Source organism: Larus michahellis, chromosome 8 (genome assembly GCF_964199755.1).
Source record: "Larus michahellis chromosome 8, bLarMic1.1, whole genome shotgun sequence".
NCBI lineage: Eukaryota > Metazoa > Chordata > Aves > Charadriiformes > Laridae > Larus > Larus michahellis.
The window spans coordinates 36,091,666-36,113,369 of NC_133903.1; the positions used below are offsets into that span (position 1 = coordinate 36,091,666).

General features: G+C 39.2%; 2 protein-coding genes across 5 annotated transcripts in view; one reads left to right on the forward strand and one right to left on the reverse strand.

Annotated features, from left to right (window-relative positions):
• RTCA (RNA 3'-terminal phosphate cyclase) lies at nucleotides 1-9,334 on the reverse strand. Its single transcript, XM_074597037.1, has 11 exons — nucleotides 8,973-9,334; nucleotides 8,751-8,851; nucleotides 7,216-7,359; nucleotides 5,691-5,814; nucleotides 5,131-5,189; nucleotides 4,468-4,609; nucleotides 3,208-3,332; nucleotides 3,025-3,083; nucleotides 2,295-2,389; nucleotides 1,003-1,107; nucleotides 1-648 (listed from the first exon to the last, which is right to left on the reverse strand). The coding sequence occupies exons 1-11, from the start codon at nucleotides 9,015-9,017 to the stop codon at nucleotides 550-552; spliced, it is 1,098 nt and encodes a 365-aa protein (XP_074453138.1). The 5' UTR covers nucleotides 9,018-9,334; the 3' UTR covers nucleotides 1-549.
• The window catches only part of DBT (dihydrolipoamide branched chain transacylase E2), a 14,035-nt gene continuing 1,632 nt past the window's right edge, over nucleotides 9,302-21,704 (forward strand). The window contains exons 1-11 of one of the 4 annotated variants that reach the window (XM_074597031.1): nucleotides 9,312-10,100; nucleotides 13,423-13,487; nucleotides 14,471-14,594; nucleotides 14,750-14,825; nucleotides 15,767-15,948; nucleotides 16,276-16,403; nucleotides 17,152-17,395; nucleotides 18,139-18,305; nucleotides 19,369-19,446; nucleotides 20,387-20,578; nucleotides 20,738-20,809. In XM_074597031.1, coding sequence (XP_074453132.1) covers nucleotides 16,314-16,403; nucleotides 17,152-17,395; nucleotides 18,139-18,305; nucleotides 19,369-19,446; nucleotides 20,387-20,578; nucleotides 20,738-20,809 — 843 coding nt within the window. In that variant the 5' untranslated portion in view covers nucleotides 9,312-10,100; nucleotides 13,423-13,487; nucleotides 14,471-14,594; ... (1 more) ...; nucleotides 15,767-15,948; nucleotides 16,276-16,313. Of the gene's footprint in view, nucleotides 10,101-12,594; nucleotides 12,775-13,422; nucleotides 13,488-14,470; nucleotides 14,595-14,749; nucleotides 14,826-15,766; nucleotides 15,949-16,275; nucleotides 16,404-17,151; nucleotides 17,396-18,138; nucleotides 18,306-19,368; nucleotides 19,447-20,386; nucleotides 20,579-20,737; nucleotides 20,810-21,704 lie in introns of those variants that run through there. The other 3 variants (XM_074597029.1, XM_074597030.1, XM_074597032.1) reach the window with 3 other exon arrangements.

Below are 21,704 nucleotides of genomic sequence, written 5' to 3' on the forward strand. Positions count from 1 at the left end.
CATATTGTGATATTGCTTTATTATTTCCTCACGCACAATTTAAGCAAAACGGTTAAGGAAGAACAGCAATACAGATTTGATGGTGCACTTCATTCCATATACCTCATACCATAAAGGTTCTCAAAGAATAAAACTTAATTTTTTTAAAGGGAAAAGAATGTATCAATATTTTTTCAAAACTGAAATAGTTATTTTCTACTTTGGTGAATCTGAATTTTCAAAGCTTCTAAATTGAAGCCCTCACATACGTACAATGTATTCTCTTTGCTGTCCTGTCTGTGCTCATTTTGCTGCTAATAGTAAAAAAAAAAAAAAAAAAAAAAAAAAAAGGAAAGAAAAGTTTCCATTTTTCACACCACAGATTCTCAGCACACCAAGGAAAAACTCAACATCATCCTTGAAGTTAAATCACTCAGATGTGGCAGAAGGCTCCTCCTGTTCACATGCGTACTATACATCCATTGAAATGTAGTGCAGTACATCACTGAGGTATGTTGAGGTTTGCTTTTGTCAGCTTGCTGCTTTTTTTGTTTTGTTTTGTTTTTAACACTATACATTTGGGTTTATCATCCCCATTCCTTGGCACTCAATGATGTAGGTATCTTTACTGGGATCTTCCTCTTCTGATTTTGTCACAGTAAATTTGGCCTAAAACAGGATTAGAAATACATCACTAAATAAGTTATAACATACGTAAGTTTAAATATTCAATGTCCCATGTCCAATAATCATATTGATATGTGTTTATATATATTATAGCTTTGACTGATTTAATGAAAACACATTTAAATAAAGGTGGTAACCATTCTAAAGGCATTTAACTCTTAAAGTACATTCACTTTCTACAGGTAAACTCCCATATAAATATCGTAGTAATTATTTTGTCAGTGCTTGTCCTCCATGATCAAGTTCAGTTCACAATGCCTGCTAAACTGCATTGCGAACATTCCTAGTTACTGGATGACAACTGACAGGTAGAACTTCCTGAAGTTTTGGACTCACCTTTGTTAGCTGCTCTGCAAAGTGTATAGCTGTTTGAGTATGAAGTGTAATTGGTCCACTTTTCACTCTAGATACCCCCTTTGCTAGCGCCATAAAAATGATCAGCTGAAAGGGAAGGAAAGGTAATTATTAAGTAACTCTAGAGATCCTAGCAACTTATTGATTAAAAAAAAAAAGAAGGAGGAAAAACATGCAAAATGTCTGTAGATGTTAAAATGTCGTCTGCCAAGTTTCATAAAAGTTCACGGTGCTGAGTGTTAACAGTGATCCAAAGCTCAAGAAGCTTGGAAATTACCACTGTAATGCATATTACACAAGTGCTGCTACTTTTCCACGGTGGAGTTTGGCACTGAATTTCTGTCACTACACTTAACTTTGTTCTCCTTCACCCTCCTGCCCCGAAATTCCCCCAAGTCATCTCACACTCCAGATTGCTATATTACTTTTGTGTGGTGAGAAAAACTCAGTAAGGGTTTTCTAATTATAACACTTTCTGATCACATATTCACCAGACAGATATTTAAAAAATCTGGTTTGACTTAGAAGCATCACCATGACAAGTACTCTGTAAAGAATCATCTAACTTTGAGTAGTTCCCGTACACGCTAAATCTAGCTGTGGCACATTTCCATCAACTGTACTGTGCATGCTTTGGAAAAAGTACGAGGAGTCCCAGACCTAAATACTTCCATTTAATCTACATAATAGTAATGTGTGGCCAGCTGTTTACAGCTAGGAGGTAATGTCATTCTATCTAGAACAGCCCAAGATTCTTACCTGGCTGCGTTATTGAAAATAAGATAGCGGATGGTGGAAGGCCTTAATTCTCAAATAAAATTAGGCAAGCAAGACAACCAGGAACACCTCCTAGATATTCTGTTCTCTAATAGCTTCACTTAGTATCATTCTCAATATGTAACCAGGGAACTATTTTTACTCCACTACATGGAGTGACAAACAGAAGCAAATTCCTACCTCTTTCTTCCATACCTATTATGATTTGCAGGAAGGGAAAATTTAAGAGCGTTGATGCAAAGTCAGCAGCATCTGGAGTTCCCAAGAACTGTAGGTAATTTGCTAATCCTAGTGATGTTGTGACCACACCCAGAAACCTCCTAAAACTTCTAATTATCAATGAATTAGATAAAGCCATGCCTACCTGTGGAGATACAGTCTAACTTTGAAATCTATATCTCATTCTTTCCCTGTTCAGCTTTATATTCTTTACAAGTAATACATACATGCATGTTCTTGCTACTTCAACTTCAGGTGAACCCATACAGGAGCCTTACTTGGTCTTGCAGAGAATCATCCACAGTTCCACCATGTTTAAGATTCCTAAGCAGTATCTCAGCTGCTTCAATGCCAACCTTGTCGGCATTCTTTCCTAACAGAGAAATCCAGGGGATTACAATGTTGCCAATTATTATTTAACATTTTAAAAATACAGAATGAAAGAAAATTAACAAGAAATGACGAAATTTTTAAACCTTATTTCCATTCTTTTGCCTAAAATGTCTGCTTAAAAAAACCCTCCCACCTTATGATGACATGTAGTTCATATTTCCTAAGCAGTGGGAAGCAAGTAGTCCTACTTACAGTCAGAGAAACATCTTATTCAAATAATTTAAAACAAAAATAACTTATACTCCTTTTAATCTAGATACACATCTAGATTCAGTGCTGAACAAAAACTTCGCAGGTAAACCACCAAGACTATGGTCTTAAAAGTCCAGAAACATTTTCAACTCAAGTGATCCTTAACAATCCATTCTGATGAAAGGTAAGTTTAACCCTTTGGTAATTTTTGTCACTAGGCAGAAGTAGCTTAGAAGTGTAAGATTCCACTTACTACGTTTAAAATCTGCTTATTTCTGCTGTCCTTTATTACTAAACAACATACTTTTAAAATTGCAACACTCAAAGCATCAGATCTTTGAACAAATTATATTTCAGATTCCTATTTGTTAATAGTATACATTAAGTTAAATCTGAAAGAGGTATACTTCATGTAACTCTTACCTCTCTTGCCAAGTGAAGACCCAGCTAACAAACAACCTGTTGAAGTCTCTGCAACAACACTAAGCGGAAAAACCAGAATCAGTATCACAACAAAATCACTCACATTATCAGATACGTAATCAAGATCTAGCTAATGAACTGGCAAGATTACAGGTATTAATAGAAAGTTTGGGCTTGTCTTACATTATTCCACTTCCAGTGCCAATGGCTTGATCATCAGGTTCTCGAACAGGCTGAATGTTAATGTAAAGATCTCTGATTTCTTTTCTGATGCATCTCACTGCTGCTGCTGACATGTCTTTTGCCAGCTAACAAGGTAAGAGGTAAAAAACATTAATTATGTAACTATAGTAATACTTTTTTCTCGTAATTTTAATTATTACAGTGGATCCCTGAATAAAGGGGTTACTTGATCAACTAGAAAAATAAAAGATTGCAATAGAACCCCTACAAGCAAGCACTGAACATCATCTCTTCTGAGAATTTTCCCACAAAATTCAGGTAACGCTAAATGCTGAACGAATGCCAGTTATAGTGATATATGTAGAAGCTTCAATATCAATAGAAATTCAAGGACTTTTCTCCATTCATAGGGAGAAAGATTTAATTTTAGTCCCAATTATCTCAAGAGATTAGATTGTAACCTCCCCCCCAATTATTATGTACTCTATAATATATAAAATAACAATTTTAAATTGCAGGCAGGTGGGGACACATGAAGCTTATCCCATCCTTGTGATCCAACCATAGCCAATATTCATGGGTTTGGAGATTTTAAGACCAAAACCAGCTGTCCACTGCTCTTCAAAAAGTAACTCAGTTTCTCCTCTTCCTTTCTCTACTAATTCCTACCCTGTGTATGAGAAGGAGCCTTGAGGAGATCCCACCACTCATTCTCTGTAAACACAGACAGGATAGGAATAATAGAAAGAAGGGATTATAAAGAAGCAAATTTTTCTCTGTTTTATCCTTGGCTAAACCAACCCTTAACTTGTTCTGTCCAATACCCTTAGCAATGGTTGAAAAGTTTGATGTTGCCTGACCTATGCCTATTACAGTGCACCACAGTTTACCCATAAACCTATGAACGAGGGCCATGATTTCAGATTTACAATAATCCACGTAAACACAAACAGTATGTAAATCACATATAAGATACCCTCAATATACGCTAAAGACTTTTCAACAGTCATATGAAGGATATCAAGGATACAGTTGTCATTTCCTGTTTCAGCTGCTACCATATTCCTATGCCATAAATGCATTTCAGAAACGTCCAAAATTCTATTCTACAGTCTGAATAATTGAAACCATTTAATAAGGCGACTTTGTGTGTGAAAGACCGCAGAATACAAGAACAGTAGAAGTATGTTAAGCAGATTACATGCAATTTTCTAGAGATATATGAAGATGGATACTACCAGAGCTATTATCAGTACTTACTTTTATAGGCAGCGCTCCAGCAACAAATGCTCTTCCATATATCTTTGTCACTGTGCCACGTTCTGTTAAGCTTATTGGGCTCAACTCTTTTACTGGTGACATCTGGACTACAACTTCACCACCTCCCTGAGGATAGTAGCCCCTATTTAGAAACAGTAATCAGATATAATTAAATGCAAAGATCACAAGGAAAGCAAGAAAAGAACCATAATGCTCTGCATATATTTCGTTATACATGTTTATGTTTTCTGTCACTGTACATGTGAATTTTGTTGATGCATGCCTTAGAAATCTTTGTAATAGAATTATGTTTGCTAACAGTATTACCTCATAGCACGCATCTTACTAACTAACTAACACCAACATAACTGGCACCTCAGAAAAAGCTCAGCAATGGAGTGCCTGTTCAGCACGCGCTTCCCTTGGAGGCAGCTCATGGGAAACATTAAACAGCGGATGAAGAATCAGCAATGAAAAAAAGACAGGAAAAACTGTATCACATTGATCATTCGGTGACACTACATACAGGGGCAGCTAATGCAGATTAGTTCATGTATTATAAATTCACCCCTCAGCTTGATTCAGGGCACCTTGTGTGTGTGCCTCTGTGCTCACACACTGGTTCAGGAAGGCCTGCCTATGACACATGCCTCTGTAACTCACCTCTTTTTTATGTCACAATTAAATGTAAAATTGAACTTTTCAACTATTGGCTTGAAAACCTGAAAAACAAGCATACATAAAAACATAAGGTGAATCTATTTTGCATTTATAATTTCCTACTATTTTATGCAGTCTTACAGAAAAGAGAATTCAACACAAATTTCAGTTACATTATTAAAAAAAAAAAAAAAGATACCCAGACTCCTCCATACAGCTTATTTGATGTTCCTCATACTTCACTCTGAGCAACATTTTGTGGAAAAGTATTTTCTTATGGAAAGAGGAAGATAAATTCTTAACAATTCACAGCACTTCTAGAATAAAGAATATATTTTAAGTGACGTGTTCTTTAGTAATTAAGAGCAAACAGACTACTTGCTGTTTCAGGCAATTCCATGAAACACTGGTTGCTCTCTACATACAGTACACGAATCATGTAATATGCCTATGCCCAATTCCATATTAACAAATAAACTTGCAGTAAGAGCAACAGAAATACAATCGTTACATTGCATATATATGTATGAAAGACACACCAAGCCAAAGAAATTTTTCCCTACCATGACTGTGTAGTCTATCTGAGGAGCCATCTCAGCATTAGTCCCACCTTTTAAACGAAGTTCTGATGGGGAAGCAGCAAACAGCACACAGGGCATTGCTACCTGCATCAGTAGACACACACTCCTAAAAGCAATTACAAGATACTCAAATGTTGTGCAGTCATACTCCACAGAAATCCATAGAATCATTATTATTCAGAGCATTCACATAAGTATTTGATTTTGAACATTACCTATAAACCTATTACTTAAAAGTTATTAATTTAAAACTTTATGTCCTTAGCAAGCCTAAATATGAAGATTTTTGTTTCACGATAACTGCATCTTTAATATTCCTGTTTGAAATAAAAGTAATGTAGCTTATTCAGTGTACTGATGAGACTGTCAAAACTGTAGGTTTGGCTAGCAGGTGATAAAAGCAGAAAAGGCTTAGGCAGCAATTTTAGCATTTTAATACTTATTAAATAACAAAATATTTGGAAAACTATAAAATTGATTAGAAGCCAGTCAGCATCCCGCACAAGAAAATTCAGAGGCATAGAAAATACACTTTTAGAGATAAGATTCCCCTATCATTGAATCTCTCCATATTTCATAGATAATAAAAAACTTCCAAAATAAATTTTCCAAAAGTAAGCTTGTTCAGCAAAACAAAAGTTATCTCACAGGGTTTTCAAACATCATTTTGAATTGTGAAAACAGTAATCACCACTGAACTGAAGAAAACACAGTTTTGTTTCCTTAAATAGCTTCCAAATGTTTGTGAACCATACTGTTTCTCTTTTTTTTTTTTTTGCTTGTGCTTAATTACTAATTCTGCTGCATTGCTGCTTACTCAAACCTTTCTGTGTTACATAAAAGGCATCGGCTTGGTTGTTCATACTCAGAAAAATATTTCTCTTAAATTAAAGGAAACTTTAACTTATGCCTAACCTAGCTTATACTTCCAAACAACTGTTCACAGCAACCTTCCATAGCTAAACCCATTTACTCTGATTTGAAACAGATTCCAAGAACAAAGGACCCAACACAGAAATACAGGACAGACAAACACAGGTACAAAGAACTGTGGATAGAATATGTTTCCCTCTCCAAAAGACTGGTACCCCATATGGTACCGTTACATGCGTAAGTAAAATCTGAAAATTTACTTTATTATATGATGAAATTTATTTCAGATCTCCCAGATTTTAGATACTTATCTAATTTGATGCATTTGAGCAGCTGTTTTTTGCTTAACATCAATCAAGTGTTCAACTTATACATCAATTACAATTTTAAAACTAGTACACTTGCATGTACTTTATTCATACATGTTCTGCCTACACTAAAGGTTCTTTGGTAACATATACCTGGCTCAGGCAGTACAGATTTTGGCTCACTGCCCATGTATTAATGTTATTTCCCCCCCCCCCCTTTTGTGATAATTTTAAGTTACCAAAACATCTTCTGTCATAATTTTAAAGTTACCAAAAGCAGGTAAGAGCAGTTAACAGTCAGTCATTATCTGTGTACAAAGACATACCCTGCTGTTTTTGTATCTGCTATGTGGGTTCCACCTTTGATCTTCCCGGGAGTGAAGGTTATTTCTGTTGAGCCAATTTCTCCACCTTCCAGCTTCCCCTCACATAGATCCCGAATGATCTCCAAACCAGACAGATGCTGAGGCCTTGGAGTGACAATACGAAGTTAAACATAGGTTCAAGTAGACTACATACTCATTTTACATTGAAAGAACTACTAAACACCAACTGATAAATACTTCAATTGCAAATTTCAGATCAAATAAGGATCAGAAATTTGGTCTGGTTCCTCCTGGAGCAAGTCCAGAGAAGGGGAACGAAGCTGGTGAGGGGTCTAGAGCACAAGTCTTATGAGGAGTGGCTGAGGGAACTGGGGTTTTTTAGTCTGGTAAAAAGGAGGCTGAGGGGAGACCTTATCGCTCTCTCCAACTACCTGAAAGGAGGTTGTAGCGAGGTGGGAGTTGGTCTCTCTTCCTAAGTAACAGGTGATAGGATGAGAGGAAATGGCCTCAAGTTGTGCCAGGGGAGGTTTAGATTGGATATTAGGAAAAAATTCTTCACTGAACGGGTCGTCAAACACTGGAACAGGCTGCCCAGGGAAGTGCTTGAATCACCATCCCTGGAGGTATTTAGAAGATGAGTAAACGTGGTGCTTAGGTACATGGTTTAGTGGTGGACTTGGCACAGTTAGGTTGATGGTTGGACTCAATGATCTTAAAGGTCCCTTCCAACCTTGATGATTCTATGATTCTACAGTACTTCTCCTGAGTTCACAGCAGCCAAAGGAGCAGCATTCTGGAATTTGCAGGATTCTGCTGTGTTTTCCATTAGAATGGACCCAGACAGACAGATGAGATGCAGGAGCAGTCGCTTGTCCTACTGTGATAAATGCTTGGACAAAACCGCAATGGGGTAACGATGGCAATACTGAACTGGAGCCCAGCCAGTAGCTGGTTGCCAGAGCCACGAGAGCGCTAACGGTTTTGCTATGTATCTTGCTTTGTTTGCGTTTCCATTCATTTGAGTAATTTAATCAGGAAAGAAATGCACTGTCCTTAACACTACACACTCGGTGAACCATGTTTTGCTGAGGCATTACGTGACCTCAGCTGTACTTCATGCCTCGTACCCTGCAGTCTGCTTCGCCCCTTTGAATACGCTCTGGAGATGCGCTGTAAGCCTGTCGGCCCTGACAGGTGGCGACCGGCGCAGCGCCCTCGCCTGCCCCAGCAGCCGGACGGGGTCAGGGGCGGGAACGGCGCTGAGGGGAGCAGGCGAAGGCTCCGAACCCCCCCGCCGGGAGAGTGCCCGCTTCATAGCCTAGCTTTCCGCCACTGACGGGATTTTCTGACGAAAAGGCCCTCTTAAAGCAATGGAAATACACGGGGTTTGTTCTTGGAAGCCTTTCAGACAAAAGCAAGCCCAGGGGTTTGCACAGCTACTCCCCCGGCCCGGGGGGCGCCTTGCACACGACGTATCGCCAGCCCCACGGCGCCGCGGGACACCGCCCGGGCGAGCGGCCGTCAGGGGCCGTTACCTGAGGCCGGGCTGGCTCCTCCCGGCGCGGATCCGGCGCACTCGCAGCGGCAGGCCCAGCAGGCAGCTCAAGGCTGTGGACACTCGCAAGATCTGCCCGCCCTGCACGGAGAAACGGCGCTCGTCAGGCACTTCCCACCCGGACGGCCGCTACCCACCCTTCCCGCCCGTCACCGCTGCCCGGGGCGAGACAGTGCGAGGCCAGCCCGCCGCCGGTGCTCACCCCCTCCATGATGCCGCCGTCTATCTCCACCCTGTCCCCGTCCATGGCTGGCGGCGAGCGGAGCTGCCTCTCGCAGAGGCCCCCGCCGCGCCGATGGGATCCTGGCGGGGCCCTGCAGACGGCGAGCCCCCGACGAAGCAGCCCCCCGGGGCCACGAACACTTAGCGATGGAAGAACGCCCAAGATGCGCTCCGGTGGCGGCAGAGCCCCAAGGTGCCGGTGTCTGGGCCTCGAGCAGGCGGCGGCGCTGGAGCAGGCGCAGAGCGGAGCCACATCCCCGTCAGGGGCGGCTCCGCTGCCTGAGGAGCAGCCGCCGGGTCCCAGCGCTCGGGCAGCCCCGTAGCGGGCTGGGGTAGCTTCCTTCTCCCCGCGTTAACGGCCACGTCCCGACACAGGGCAGAGCTGCGGCGGCTCGGCGGCCCGGAGGAGACAGTGCCATTCCCCTGTCCCGAGCAAGGGCCACGCTAGGCTGGAGCGGTGACAAACGTGACAGCCCGCGACCAAGCGGCATCTGGGACGGCAGCCCCGCGGGCACAGCTCGGCCCCGCGGCGCCCGGTGCCGCCGCCGAGGGCCGGAGGAGAGCGGCCGAACTCCTGCCGTCACAGTTACAAGCGAGTCGTTTCCCCCAGAAGCGAGATCGCTAAACGAAGCACGGAGAGATAGAGGCACGTTGGCCTGGCAGCCACGCTCGGGACTTTATTACAGGTGTACCGGGAAGGCCAGGCCCTTCGCGCTGCCCTTCACGCCGCTTTGGCCAAGGGACGCCACACTCCCTCCACCGCCGCCGCCAGTAGCTCTGCTCCGGGAACCCCCGTGAGGCGCTTGGGACAGGTGACACCCTCCCGTTACTTCCCGTGGGCGTCTGACGGCTCTGAGGCGCCGCCTGCGGATCGGGACCAGCCGGCTACCCCCCGCCACCCACCCCGCGCTCCCGGCCCCCGCCACCGCCCCCTCCCTGGCCCAGGCCCAGGGTGTCCGCCCGCCGCCTGGTTGGCTGCGGCTGGCGTGGCTGCCGTCCGGTTGGCTGCTCGGTGGGAGGTGTGCGGGGGCCCGGCGCTGCCTCTTCCCGGAGTAAAATGGCGGCCGTGACCGCTCTGAGGAGCAGCTGCCGGACCGCGGGGCGCCTGGTAAGGGGAGCAAGGGGACCCTGCGGGTGGTAGGGCGCTGGGTTAGCCGGCGAGGGTGTGGACAACGCGCGGCATCTTCGTCTCAGCGGCATCTTGAAGCCCCGTTGCTTCCTTCCAGACGGGAGCGAGCGAGGACCGGGCGGCAGACCCTCGGAGCAAACACGACACGCACGCAGACTTGCCGCCTCCCCTCAGCCCTCCCGGCCGCCGCCTCCCCCGTGCCGGCGGGCGGGCAATGCCCGAACTGCCCTCCCCGGCTCCCCTCAGCCCGCCCTGCCGCCTCAGCCCGCCCTGCCGCTGCCCTACACGTGACGGCGCTCGCGCGGCGCGTCAGCCGGCGGTGCCCGGCCACGCACGCCCCGCGGTGCGGGGAGCCCGCCCGCTGCACCCGGGGGTCAGAGAGCCCTCGGTCCCCAGGGACCCCCGGTACACTTCCTCCGCCCCACGCTGCTGCCCCCTGATGTCTTCCCCGTTGCCCGTCTTTCCTGTGAAAGATGGGTGTGCCTCCGGTAAGGTGGCATCCTTCTGTCATTTTGCACTCATCGGATTCATTGCATTGCCCGTACGTTGCGCTGCCATCGCCGCTCCTCCGCCCGTGCATCAGCCCCCTTCGCACACCGTATCTGCACAGAGGCCGTGTAGTTGCACACGCAGAAAGGGGAAACCTCTTTCTTTGAATCCCAGGAGCCTTGATATATGTAAATTAAGTAGTTGAGATGCCTTACCATACTTCAAGAAGTGAATCTACTTGATTGCCTTTTAGGAGGCTTATAATCTTATAAGCATATACCATTATGAAGACTTACTTCATGCTTTCTTCTGCCTTCTTCCATTTATAGTCTTCCTGCTGTAGAAGTGTTTAAGAATGTTGGTTTCCAATTGTCACTGCTGTTTTGTGGAATGTCAGGAAAAGAAACATCTTTTTGTCAGATAATCCATGAGAAAACAAAATTAAGGATCAATTCTAGTTTCTATTATTAATTTTTTATCTTAATGATTTATATTGTATTTTAAAAGCCTAGTAGTGAGGAATTTCTTCAGCGATACTTTTGTAATTATCTAGTTTTAGGCTACATATAAGTTATTTTAATAATGAAGAATATTGAAAATGGCAGCTTCTTTTTAGTTTTCCTTCTAACTAAACTATCTACTCTTAAATCCAGAGGAAGAGTCTGATAACATGTAAACGCTCATCTTGTCTATGTGCATGCTGAACTATAGAACTGACTATTTATAGTGTGTGTTTCTTGCAAGCACATTTTAAATTTTGCTAGATACTAATTATTCTTGTGACTGTGTACTGTGAAACAGTCATAAGATCCAAGAAATAATATGGTTGTTATAATATTAAATAGCTTTATTTTCTCAGTGCTTTTGCAAACACTTTGGCTAGCAAGGGGAAGCAGGACACCAGTAATGGTCGTTGTCCATGGGGAGTGTAAGTTGTGAAGAAGAAAATAAAGGAGCCTGGGGGTCTGCGTGTTCAGTGGCTAGGAAATAGCAGTTACCTGGACACTAGGACATGGTGCCAGTTATTTAGGTGAGGAATAGTGTCTGACTGAAACATGCTACCAAAGACATTGGATTTGTTTTGCCTTTATCTCCAAGTACATACCTGCCTAAATACTAAGCCGATGTAAGTAAATGTTTGTTAAAAATGACTCAATGGGACAGCAAGTCAAAAGAGGTCTACAGAGGAGTATCCTTTAATGTGAAGTCATTGCCTTTGAGCACAAACTATTCAATTTGACTTTGAAATTAAGTGTTACTTCATCAGGTGATTAGTTGCCTGCAGGCTGCATAAAAACATTTTGTTCCGCAGCCAGCAGTAGTTTTGGAATCACTGGTTATTTCAAAAAGCACAATGGGCGTCTTTTTAAGGAAACAACCAAAAGTGAACTAAACAGGGGCAAGACAGTTCTCCCCCAAACAGCATATAGCTCCCATGTTGTCTTGGTTTGAACCACAAGTTCAACCCAATATCAGCAGCTGATGTGCCCTCTGGAGTGGGTCCTCAGTTTCTTCTCCCCAGAGTAACTCCACGCTTTGAGGACTTGCACAGGAAAGGTGTTACCTTGCTGTGGCAATATTGCCTTTAAATTGTCATATAGCGTGATAGTGGTGATGTAAACCTAACAGCTAGTACTGTGCTTGGTTTTTGTATTACTATATTTCTCCAGACATCAAGGTACGTAGATGGGTATGCTATGGATATTAGAACTAATGTTATCTCTTATATGCTTTTGTTATTTCCTTATTTGTCATTACACAGAAAATAGTATATTATGGGACTAAATACTGAAATTAATAAGCACAGCTTCTTTGTTTCATGGATTTTAATTTTTTCCCGTGTTAGAAAGGAAGACATTGGGTACTGTGTTATTGCCTTAACATACTAGCGCACCAGCTTTTTCCTAGAGAATGTGCAAAACTGCAAACCCAAAAGATTCAATTTAAAAAAAATGGAGTAGTTCTGAATTATTCCTACAACCGTAATGTGAAACAGCATCGAAACTCTTCTGTAACAAAACCAGTCTGTTTTTTTGGCAGTGACATTACTAATTCACTACCTGCATTGGTTACCAAATGTTAAAAACGCATGGAAAGCGTTATGAAACTTCACATTTAGAAATAGTTCAGAGATTTGATGTGCTCCTTGTGGTCATCTTCACAGGTAAATATTGAATGTTTTCCATGTAGGGTCATGTAAAGAGAAAAGAGTTTTATTGTAAGTTTGGGACAAAAAGATGTAACCATGGACTCAAGTGGGAAGAAAAACAGGATTAAATATAGGAGAAAGTAGGCTTGTGAAGATGTACCTTATATACCAATTTTGTAATTGAATGAGAATTTTAAATGTGTTCATAAACTAAGATTTGTCATAGCTTAAAATTACCATTCAAGCTGATCTTTTAATAGGGAAAATTGTTTGGAGGACTGATGAAAAGGATGAAAAGTTTGCTCATTATAGGAATTAGAAAAATTATTATTCTAGATCAGTAGATACAATCTTAGTAGAAAAGTAACTCAATATAACTTTGTTGTATCCTTTATGGTATATTGTACTGTATAAATATTTGTTCCTCAAAGAAAGGTGATATTAAACATAACTTGCAATGCTAGATCAAATAATATAGAAAATATGTACATCGTCAGTTCAGAATTGTACAGTTTTCTGATCTACTCTTTTAAAGTGTTATATAAAATCAAATAGTTGAACAGTTTTGGGGGGCGGGGAGGGCAATCAGGAAGTTTCATATGCTCTGTAATTACTGAAAGAATTTTTAAAAAAAAAGAAGTTAAAATGAACTTTCCTATGCAGGTGTGCTGTTTTCTGGCTCCTCTAAGAAGATAATTTCTAAATTTTACAGTTTTGCGCTACTTGAGGTACATTGTAGCACCTGAATTTTTTTCATATCTCTAAATTAATTAGAGATAGTATCTACAGATGAATTGTTATTTTTATTAATTTTACAGCACTCTAAGACAACATAACACCAGAATTACGCTAGATTTAAGAAATCTTACTAAATAAGAAAGGGTCTGAACTAACTTCTGTTGAGATTAATGATAAAATGCCTGTTTATGTCAATGCAAGTGCTACTGGCTTTGCTTTTGACCAAAATCATGACTGATTACATGATCCTATAAAGCATAAGGTTTTGTCTGAAGAACCTTTCAGAAAATTCCATTGACCCTTTAAGTTGATTTGTGGATAAATATAATTGTAACCATGAAAGAAAACCCTCTCACACCCAGTTCTTAAAAAATGCCGTTAAAGTTATGTGAAATTATATTTACTTGCAGATGATCGCCTCCTATATATTAAGATAAATAAAAGGGCCACTGCCTGTGCCCTCTGGTGTGAATTTCCTTTCCAATCAGTGCTTCTGATCAACCTTTGATTGGAATAAGAACTGACAAAGAAAAATATGCTGATCTTTCCTGCAGTCTAGGGGACCCTTCTAGCATCCATTCTGGATAAGAATATTTCAGATGGCTGATGTAGTTGATATTATGTATGCTTTTTGTGTGTGTGTCCTGATTAAACTAATTGCTTAGAGAAACAGTAGCAAGTATGAATCTCTTACCAGATCTTGTCATGATTTTTGTTAATTGGTTATGTTATTGTGGCTTTGATCTCCCCATGTCTTGTGTTAGTGAAAGAAGTTAAAGACCTGGCAAAGCTTACGCTAGTTTAATGGTTATTGTACATTCAGTATGTATTCAGTATAATTGTGTTACCATAAGAACTTCTCTTATATAAACTAGAATTAAAAAATTTTAGTATTACTGTTGCATCAGGAATATTAAATGAGCTCTACGTTCCTTGGTCCATTATATTAACACTTGAGACTTTTCTCCCCCAGGTTTGCATTCACCGTGTTAGATCGTGCAGCGGCATTCGCTTTATAAAATCAAAATATGTGTGCGTGTTTGACAAATCTGCCCTCAAGTTTAGTCATCAACAGCGATTATTCAGAACATCTGCTGGTAATCTTTTTCATAATAAAATAATTTATTTTATTTTGCTATTTTATGAGTGTTATGTTAGCGGTTTGTATATGACTGGTATGTAGACTATTTTTGATGAATTCAGATTTTTCTGTCTGATATCTTATGCTTAGTATTTTATTGTCTGTTTTAAGTTTCATGTGGCCAAATAGTCCAGTTTAAGCTTTCGGACATTGGAGAAGGGATTACGGAGGTGACTGTAAAAGAATGGTAAGCTCTATTTTCTTAGAAATATACTAAGAAATCAGCAGTAGTTTAACAGCTATATTATCAATTATTTACCTGAGAATATATTTTCTGGCTTACTAGTGAAGTTTTTCAAGTTTCATTTTCCACATTGTAAAACCTTGTATATATTAAGCTTTACATTTTGCTTATGTTTTGTTTATGTTTTTTACATTTTTGTTTATGCAATCTGATTTATTTGGGAGTGGAAAAGGTGGAAGGAATGGGATGCCCTAACTGCACTTGTATATAGGCTTTCCTTCAGTGATTAATGTTCTTAGAGTGCAGAAAGTCTGTCTTTTATTATACTTGCTTAAACCGAACTTCAGAAACAAATAACTAGTCTGGAGAATCCACATAATTTTATCTATACCCCTTCTCTATTGACTTTAGTAAAATATTTGAATGTTTAAATTGTTTGTAAAAAGCCAATGATGTTTGGATTAAGCAAAATCAAAGTGTACGGTGAAGGAAGACACTGTTGAAATGCCTTGTTCTTTGTACAAATAAGTGAAAATACTTCTCTTTGCATAGAAGACAGTGTTTCCCGCTTCCAGTTTCTTTTTCAGATCGTATACTGATCCTGGGAATGTGCAACTAAGAACTTCCTTTGGTTCAGACTAAGCTGGGCTCATTATTGTTTTTAGATGGTTTATAATCTGTCAGGAAAACTCTGCTTTACTAAAATAATAGTAAAAATATATGTGCGATGATATTCTAAGTCATTGTGTCATTTCACACAAATAAGGGTTCTGGAGCAGTCAGGCAAAAGGTATATAGCAAATATATCTATTATGTAGAATTTGTCTTATCTGGAATGCATTTTCACGTTGTGGGGATGTATGTAACTGAACTAATCAAAAGCATGCACAGCATGGATTTTTACACTTAATATGTTTTATACAAGCCTGTGTCTTTTTTCTTAGGTATATAAAAGAAGGTGATAGCGTGTCTCAGTTTGATAGCATCTGTGAAGTACAAAGTGATAAAGCTTCTGTTACTATTACTAGTCGTTATGATGGCATCATTAGGAAACTCCATTACAATTTGGATGAAATTGCTTATGTTGGAAAGCCATTAGTGGACATTGAAATTGATGCTTCAAAAGGTATAGTAAGACAGTTTTTTATCTTGCATGTTTTACGTTTGTTGTCATAAAACGATCAGTGACAGCGGAGTTTATTTTCTCCTCCTGAAAATCATAAAACTGATTTTTTTTTTTTTTTTTTACCTTTATAAAGTCAGGAAAATTAAGTAGAAAAAGCTATGATATTTTATTAGGATTTAAAATCTCAAAAGTCAGGTGTTTCCTATTGAAAACCTAGCTTAAGCAGCAGCTGTTAGCATGCTACGTTCCCATCACAGAGTTGTTGAGGTTGTAATTTAACAAATGCTTATAATATAGTAAATTTAAAATTTTTCTTTTTGTTTGCAGGTGTTTCTCCAGAAGAAGATGTTGTTGAAACACCTCCTATGTCTCATGAAGAGCATACTCACCAAGAGATAAAAGGTCACAAAACTTTAGCAACCCCTGCAGTTCGTCGTCTGGCCATGGAGAACAATGTAAGTTTGCTGAATCAGGTCCTGCTGCATTTTATCTATCGTTACATAGCTGTTTGACTGACTAGGAGAATGTTGATCTGGAGGAAAGTGCAGTGAGAAATTACTTGTTTTCAAATACATTTCAAATGTGTAAAAAGTGTTGTAAAGATGAAGATTTCTAATGTATTTCCTGATGATTATGATGGATAGGAAAATAATTACTGGCTTTAAAATGCAGCTAGGATGCTTTAGGCTGGAGATTAAGAAAACCCTTTTAGAATAAAAATAACAAAGTACCAGAATAGATTCCTGGAACAGAAAAAGGAGGAGGGTAAAATGGAATCTCAGCTTTGGCAACCTTGTTCTGTTTTTCAGATTTGTATTAGAGCAGAAGATGTATTAGGTGATCTTTTAAGCGCTTTTCTAATTCTCTTTTCTTCCCTGTCAATATTCCATTAGTTTTGAAAGCTTGGGGTGCATTTTTAGGAGAAAAATAAAACAATAAGTAGAGAAAATTAAGTGACAAATAGCTTTCACCATTGGTCCCGTGAGGGAATTTAGAGGTAAGTAGTATTCATAGCTCCTCCTTAAAGTATGCAGTTAGACACCTAGTGGGCCTTCTAGATGATTTGAACAATGTTGAGTGCTTAATATATCATAGAAAGGGAAAGAAAACTGTAGGTATGTTAGATCAGTAATTGGAATAATTTTAAACCATTTTTATATTGCTGTAAAACCAAAGTGTCATAGCTTGTTATGTACTTTTCAGATTAAATTGAGTGAAGTTGTTGGAACAGGGAAAGATAACAGAATTCTTAAAGAAGACATACTCAATTACTTGGCCAAACAAACAGGAGCTATTTTACCTCCATCACCAAAGGCTGAAATTATCCCACCTTTGCCAAAATCAGAGACTGTGCCAGCTGCTCCAAAGGACAGAGCACACAAAATTCCTGTGCCTGTTTCCAGACCCATTGTGTTTTCAGGAAAAGATAAAACGGAACCTATAACAGGTAAATAATGAAATATAAAAACTTGAGACCACGTTCACTACCAGTAGATGTTAATCAGTGAACAGTTGATCCCTTTTGATGGGAGTGTGTTTCATGTTATTGTCATGCAAGTGAGCAATAGGAAAACATGCTCTGTAGGAAGGTGTTGCATGAAGGTATTATTTTATGAAATAATTAATCATGTTTTGGTTGGATGGAGTTGGGCTGCAAGTTGCACTTGCTCATTTTTAATCCATATTTCTTCAAACGTATGCTGAAACAGGTAGGAATTCTGAAACGTGAATTTGTCCCAGTATGAGTCATTATGCAATTAGTGGCAAAGTGCAGTGTATTTAAGAGTTTATCAGTGCTTAATAATAGCGTACTTCAGCATTCACACTTGTTTTGGAGAAGAGTGCAAGGAAAGACATTAAGGGAAGAAAAATCACATTAAGAGAGGAAGATAATAGGTTTTTGCTTGCCTTTCAGGCAATTTTTATTTGGAGAGGCTGAAAAGAGTAGTGCAAATTACATAGGAGGGATATGCAGTAATATCTAAAATATAACAGTCATAAAAATTGAGTTGCATGTGCTAAATAAGTGAACTTTACCCTCTCTTTTTTTGTTGTTGGGTTTTGTTTTGGGTTTTGTTTTTGGGGGTTTTTTTTGTGTCTTTTTTTTAATGGAAACAAATATTTGAAATTTCACCATAACTTCCCAGAAGCTCATTTTGTTGGTGTAAGAAGTCAGTGAATATTTTCTAGGTTTTCAGAAGGCGATGGTAAAGACTATGAGTGCAGCCCTGAAGATACCCCACTTTGGTTATTGTGATGAGATTGATTTGACTCAGCTTGTTCAGCTGCGAGAAGAGCTGAAACCTCTAGCACAAATTCGTGGAGTTAAGCTTTCCTTTATGCCTTTCTTCATAAAGGTGAGACATGCAACAGAGCACTGTGTAGAGTACTTATGCAGATTTTACCAAAATCTGATCGACGATTATTCTAAGTGGAGCACCTCTCTATCAACTGAATAATTACAGGTCACAAGAAAAGTCTTAACTCTTCTTGTTTATTGCACCACTAATCAATTTACTGTTGGAATTGTAGTTATGGTTATTATGTAACCCTAGCTACAATATATATCATGAAAAATTTTTGGAATATTAATGGGGAAGGATAGAGCACATAAAGAATTATTTGTTATGGGAGTAAGCATCATTGAGTGTTTGAATTACACACAAGCAATTTTGGAAATGGTCAGTATTTTTTTTTTATGAGCTCCATTAAAATGAATGTCACGTGAAATGCGTTGTTGTTGTTGTTATTATTTTGTTGATAATAAATCCATTAGGTGAATGAGTGTCTCTTCTGTTGTTCAGGTGAATGATTATGTCTCTTCTGTTGTTCGGAAGACCAGGCACTTGCACTCATTTAGTTGCCATGGTTCCATTTCCAACTGTTGGCATCAATGAAGGCTGATGCACTGTCTAAGCTATGCACTGAATGTATAGCTTAGTCTGAAACTTCTGGTAATGCTGTTTCAATTAGAGTGCTAAGTAAGCACTCATTCTGCTCACTCTCTTTAGGGGTAATTAGTATTACTTCCTTGAAATAATTGTCATCTAAGTGGAGAGCGGAGAATGACATTGCTGCTGAATCTCATAACTTTTGTCTTGGGATATTTGATTTGAATTGTGGAACAGAAATAACAAATGCAGATTCAGCTTCAATTATACTTGGGAAAGGGATTATCACTTTTTATATGTCTGTCTGATGTATATTTGGGTTTTGTAGATTGTCTTTTTCTTCTGCGATCCTAATAATGACAGAACATCAACAGACGAGTTTAGGAGGGTTCAAGCCAAATTTGATTGCATTGAGAAAATCCATAGCATTGTTAATCTAAATTGTCTCCCACTGTTCCTTTCTTTCCACGCAGCTCTCTGGTTATAAAATATAAAAATCTATCTTTTTTTTTTCTTTTGTATTTAACAGGCAGCCTCTCTGGGATTATTGCAGTATCCCATTCTTAATGCTTCTTTGGATGAAAGCTGTCAAAATGTCACATACAAGGTTTGTAAACTACTGACAAAAGTTGTGAGCAGAAAACCTAAACTAACAGCTAACAAGGGCTTTTCGGAATGTCTGAGCTAATTGTAAGAACCAAAATTATGGTGTTGTGCTGGAAAATAATTTGTGTGTCCAAATTCTGATATTGGACTTGATTTATTATTGATCTCATTTCAGTAGTTTGTTTAATGAGAGTCACTTTGTTATTAATTTTATATGTTGTTATTATACTTTGCCTCAAAAATGCATATTAATATAGTGATTTCCTATTTTTTACCTGAAGATGGGCCAAGCATTTAAAAAGAGAACATTTAAAATCCAATACAGTAATTTTTTAGTAATGCCACAGTGGTTCCGCTATTCCAATGCTCGACCCTTATGTATTAAAGTCATATTTTAAACTCAGTTTTGATAAACGTTATTTAATTTTCATACAAGGTGCTGAATTAATACTTGTGTGCAGCAAGTGTCTTTTTTAAGTGATGTGTACATACTCCTTGCAGCACAGACTCCTTTTGTGCTGTTTTATCAATATCTCTCAGATGAGTCCTTATATATTCCTTATAGCATATGAAAGGCGATGCAGTTTCCTTTTTTTTTTTTAACTTTAGTGTTCTTTTTAAAATCTGGTAGTCATGTTTTGTGCCTGTATAATCACCCTAAAGTGAAATATTTTCAGTGTGAAATTGATTCCAGGATTTTTTATTTCCTGGATGTAAAACTGCCAAAACCAGTTTGCATTTTGCAGATGTGGAAAGCTAATATTTAAAAATTTACATCCCCTTTTCCCCTCAAAATTGTATAGAGGAGTTGCTTAGCACGGACAGCACTTTCTACGTTAAAAAGATATATAAAAAAGACATTATTCAAGTGCTTTTTTTATGTAAAATACATTTTATGTTGACTGTTCATGTTAATGTCCAGTTAATGAAACTTGTTGCAGGCTTCGCACAACATTGGAGTTGCTATGGATACAGAGCAAGGTTTAATTGTCCCAAATGTGAAAAATGTTCAAGTCTCTAGTGTGTTTGAGATCGCTTCTGAATTAAATCGCCTACAGTCCTTGGGCTCTGCTGGCCAACTGGGAACAAACGACCTCAGTGGGGGAACGTTCACCCTTTCAAATATTGGCACAGTAAGTACAGGAAAAATGAGAACTTACTTCTGAAATGAATACCTTAGTAAAGTTTAATGTGCAATGAACAAAACCTGTAGTAATTAATGCGAGACAATCTGCTTTAAAAAATATAGAAAAATTATTTGTTAACTAATACCTTCAGCTTTTTCTTTTTAGATTGGTGGCACTTACGCCAAACCAGTGATACTACCTCCTGAAGTAGCCATTGGAGCACTTGGAAAGATACAGGTATATTAACTTTCTCAGTGATGTGAATGTGTAACTCTAGCTAAGATCATCTGTAATGAAAATGAAATGTCAAGTGTCCCTTTGTTTTGTTTTTCTTATATAAACATATTTCCTCTTTATGTTACAGAAACTGCATAGCTTGTGTGTGCAAAGTTTTGTGATGTTTTTAGATCACTATGCAGAGACATCAAGTGTTTAAATAGAAGTCTCTTCTGCCAAAGGTTCACACTTGCTTTCTAGGATCCTGTTATATTTCGCTCACATCTACATTTAGCCTTCCAGTTACTAAGAAACAACGTAAATATATTTTTACAAGTTTGACAACACAGCAATAGCATTTTTGCTATCATTAACAGGAAAACTTGAGTCTAAAAAAGTATTCTGATAATGAAGTATAATTTCATGAGCCAGATAGCTGAATTCATACAGAACTCTGTATGGTGAAGGCAGTTTTGTATTTTCCGAATGTCAGGCTTTAATTCTTTAATATAGAGATTTGAGATCAATGCTGGAAATTAAATTAGTATTAATTTAAAATACTTTTTCTGTGTTCTTCCTATGAGCCTTTTGTTTAGCGAATGTTTTAAGGAAACCATTACTTTGAGCACTAACAGTGTAATAAACTATTCAGGAAGAAACTTTTGAGTCAAGAAAGGTTTTCACTACTTCAGTATTTCCATGATAGTGGAAATAGAATGTGACTATTTTGCAATATCTTCTAATCTGCAGCACAAATAATAATGGGAAGGTCTTCAGTCTTTGAATGGCACTACTGCTGTCTGTCTAATTTAGCAAAATGTTTAAATTTTAGATTAAGAAATTAATAATAAAAAAATACATATTTGTTGTTGAAAGTATTTACTATTTCTGGTTTTTTCCTTCCGCTGATTTTTAG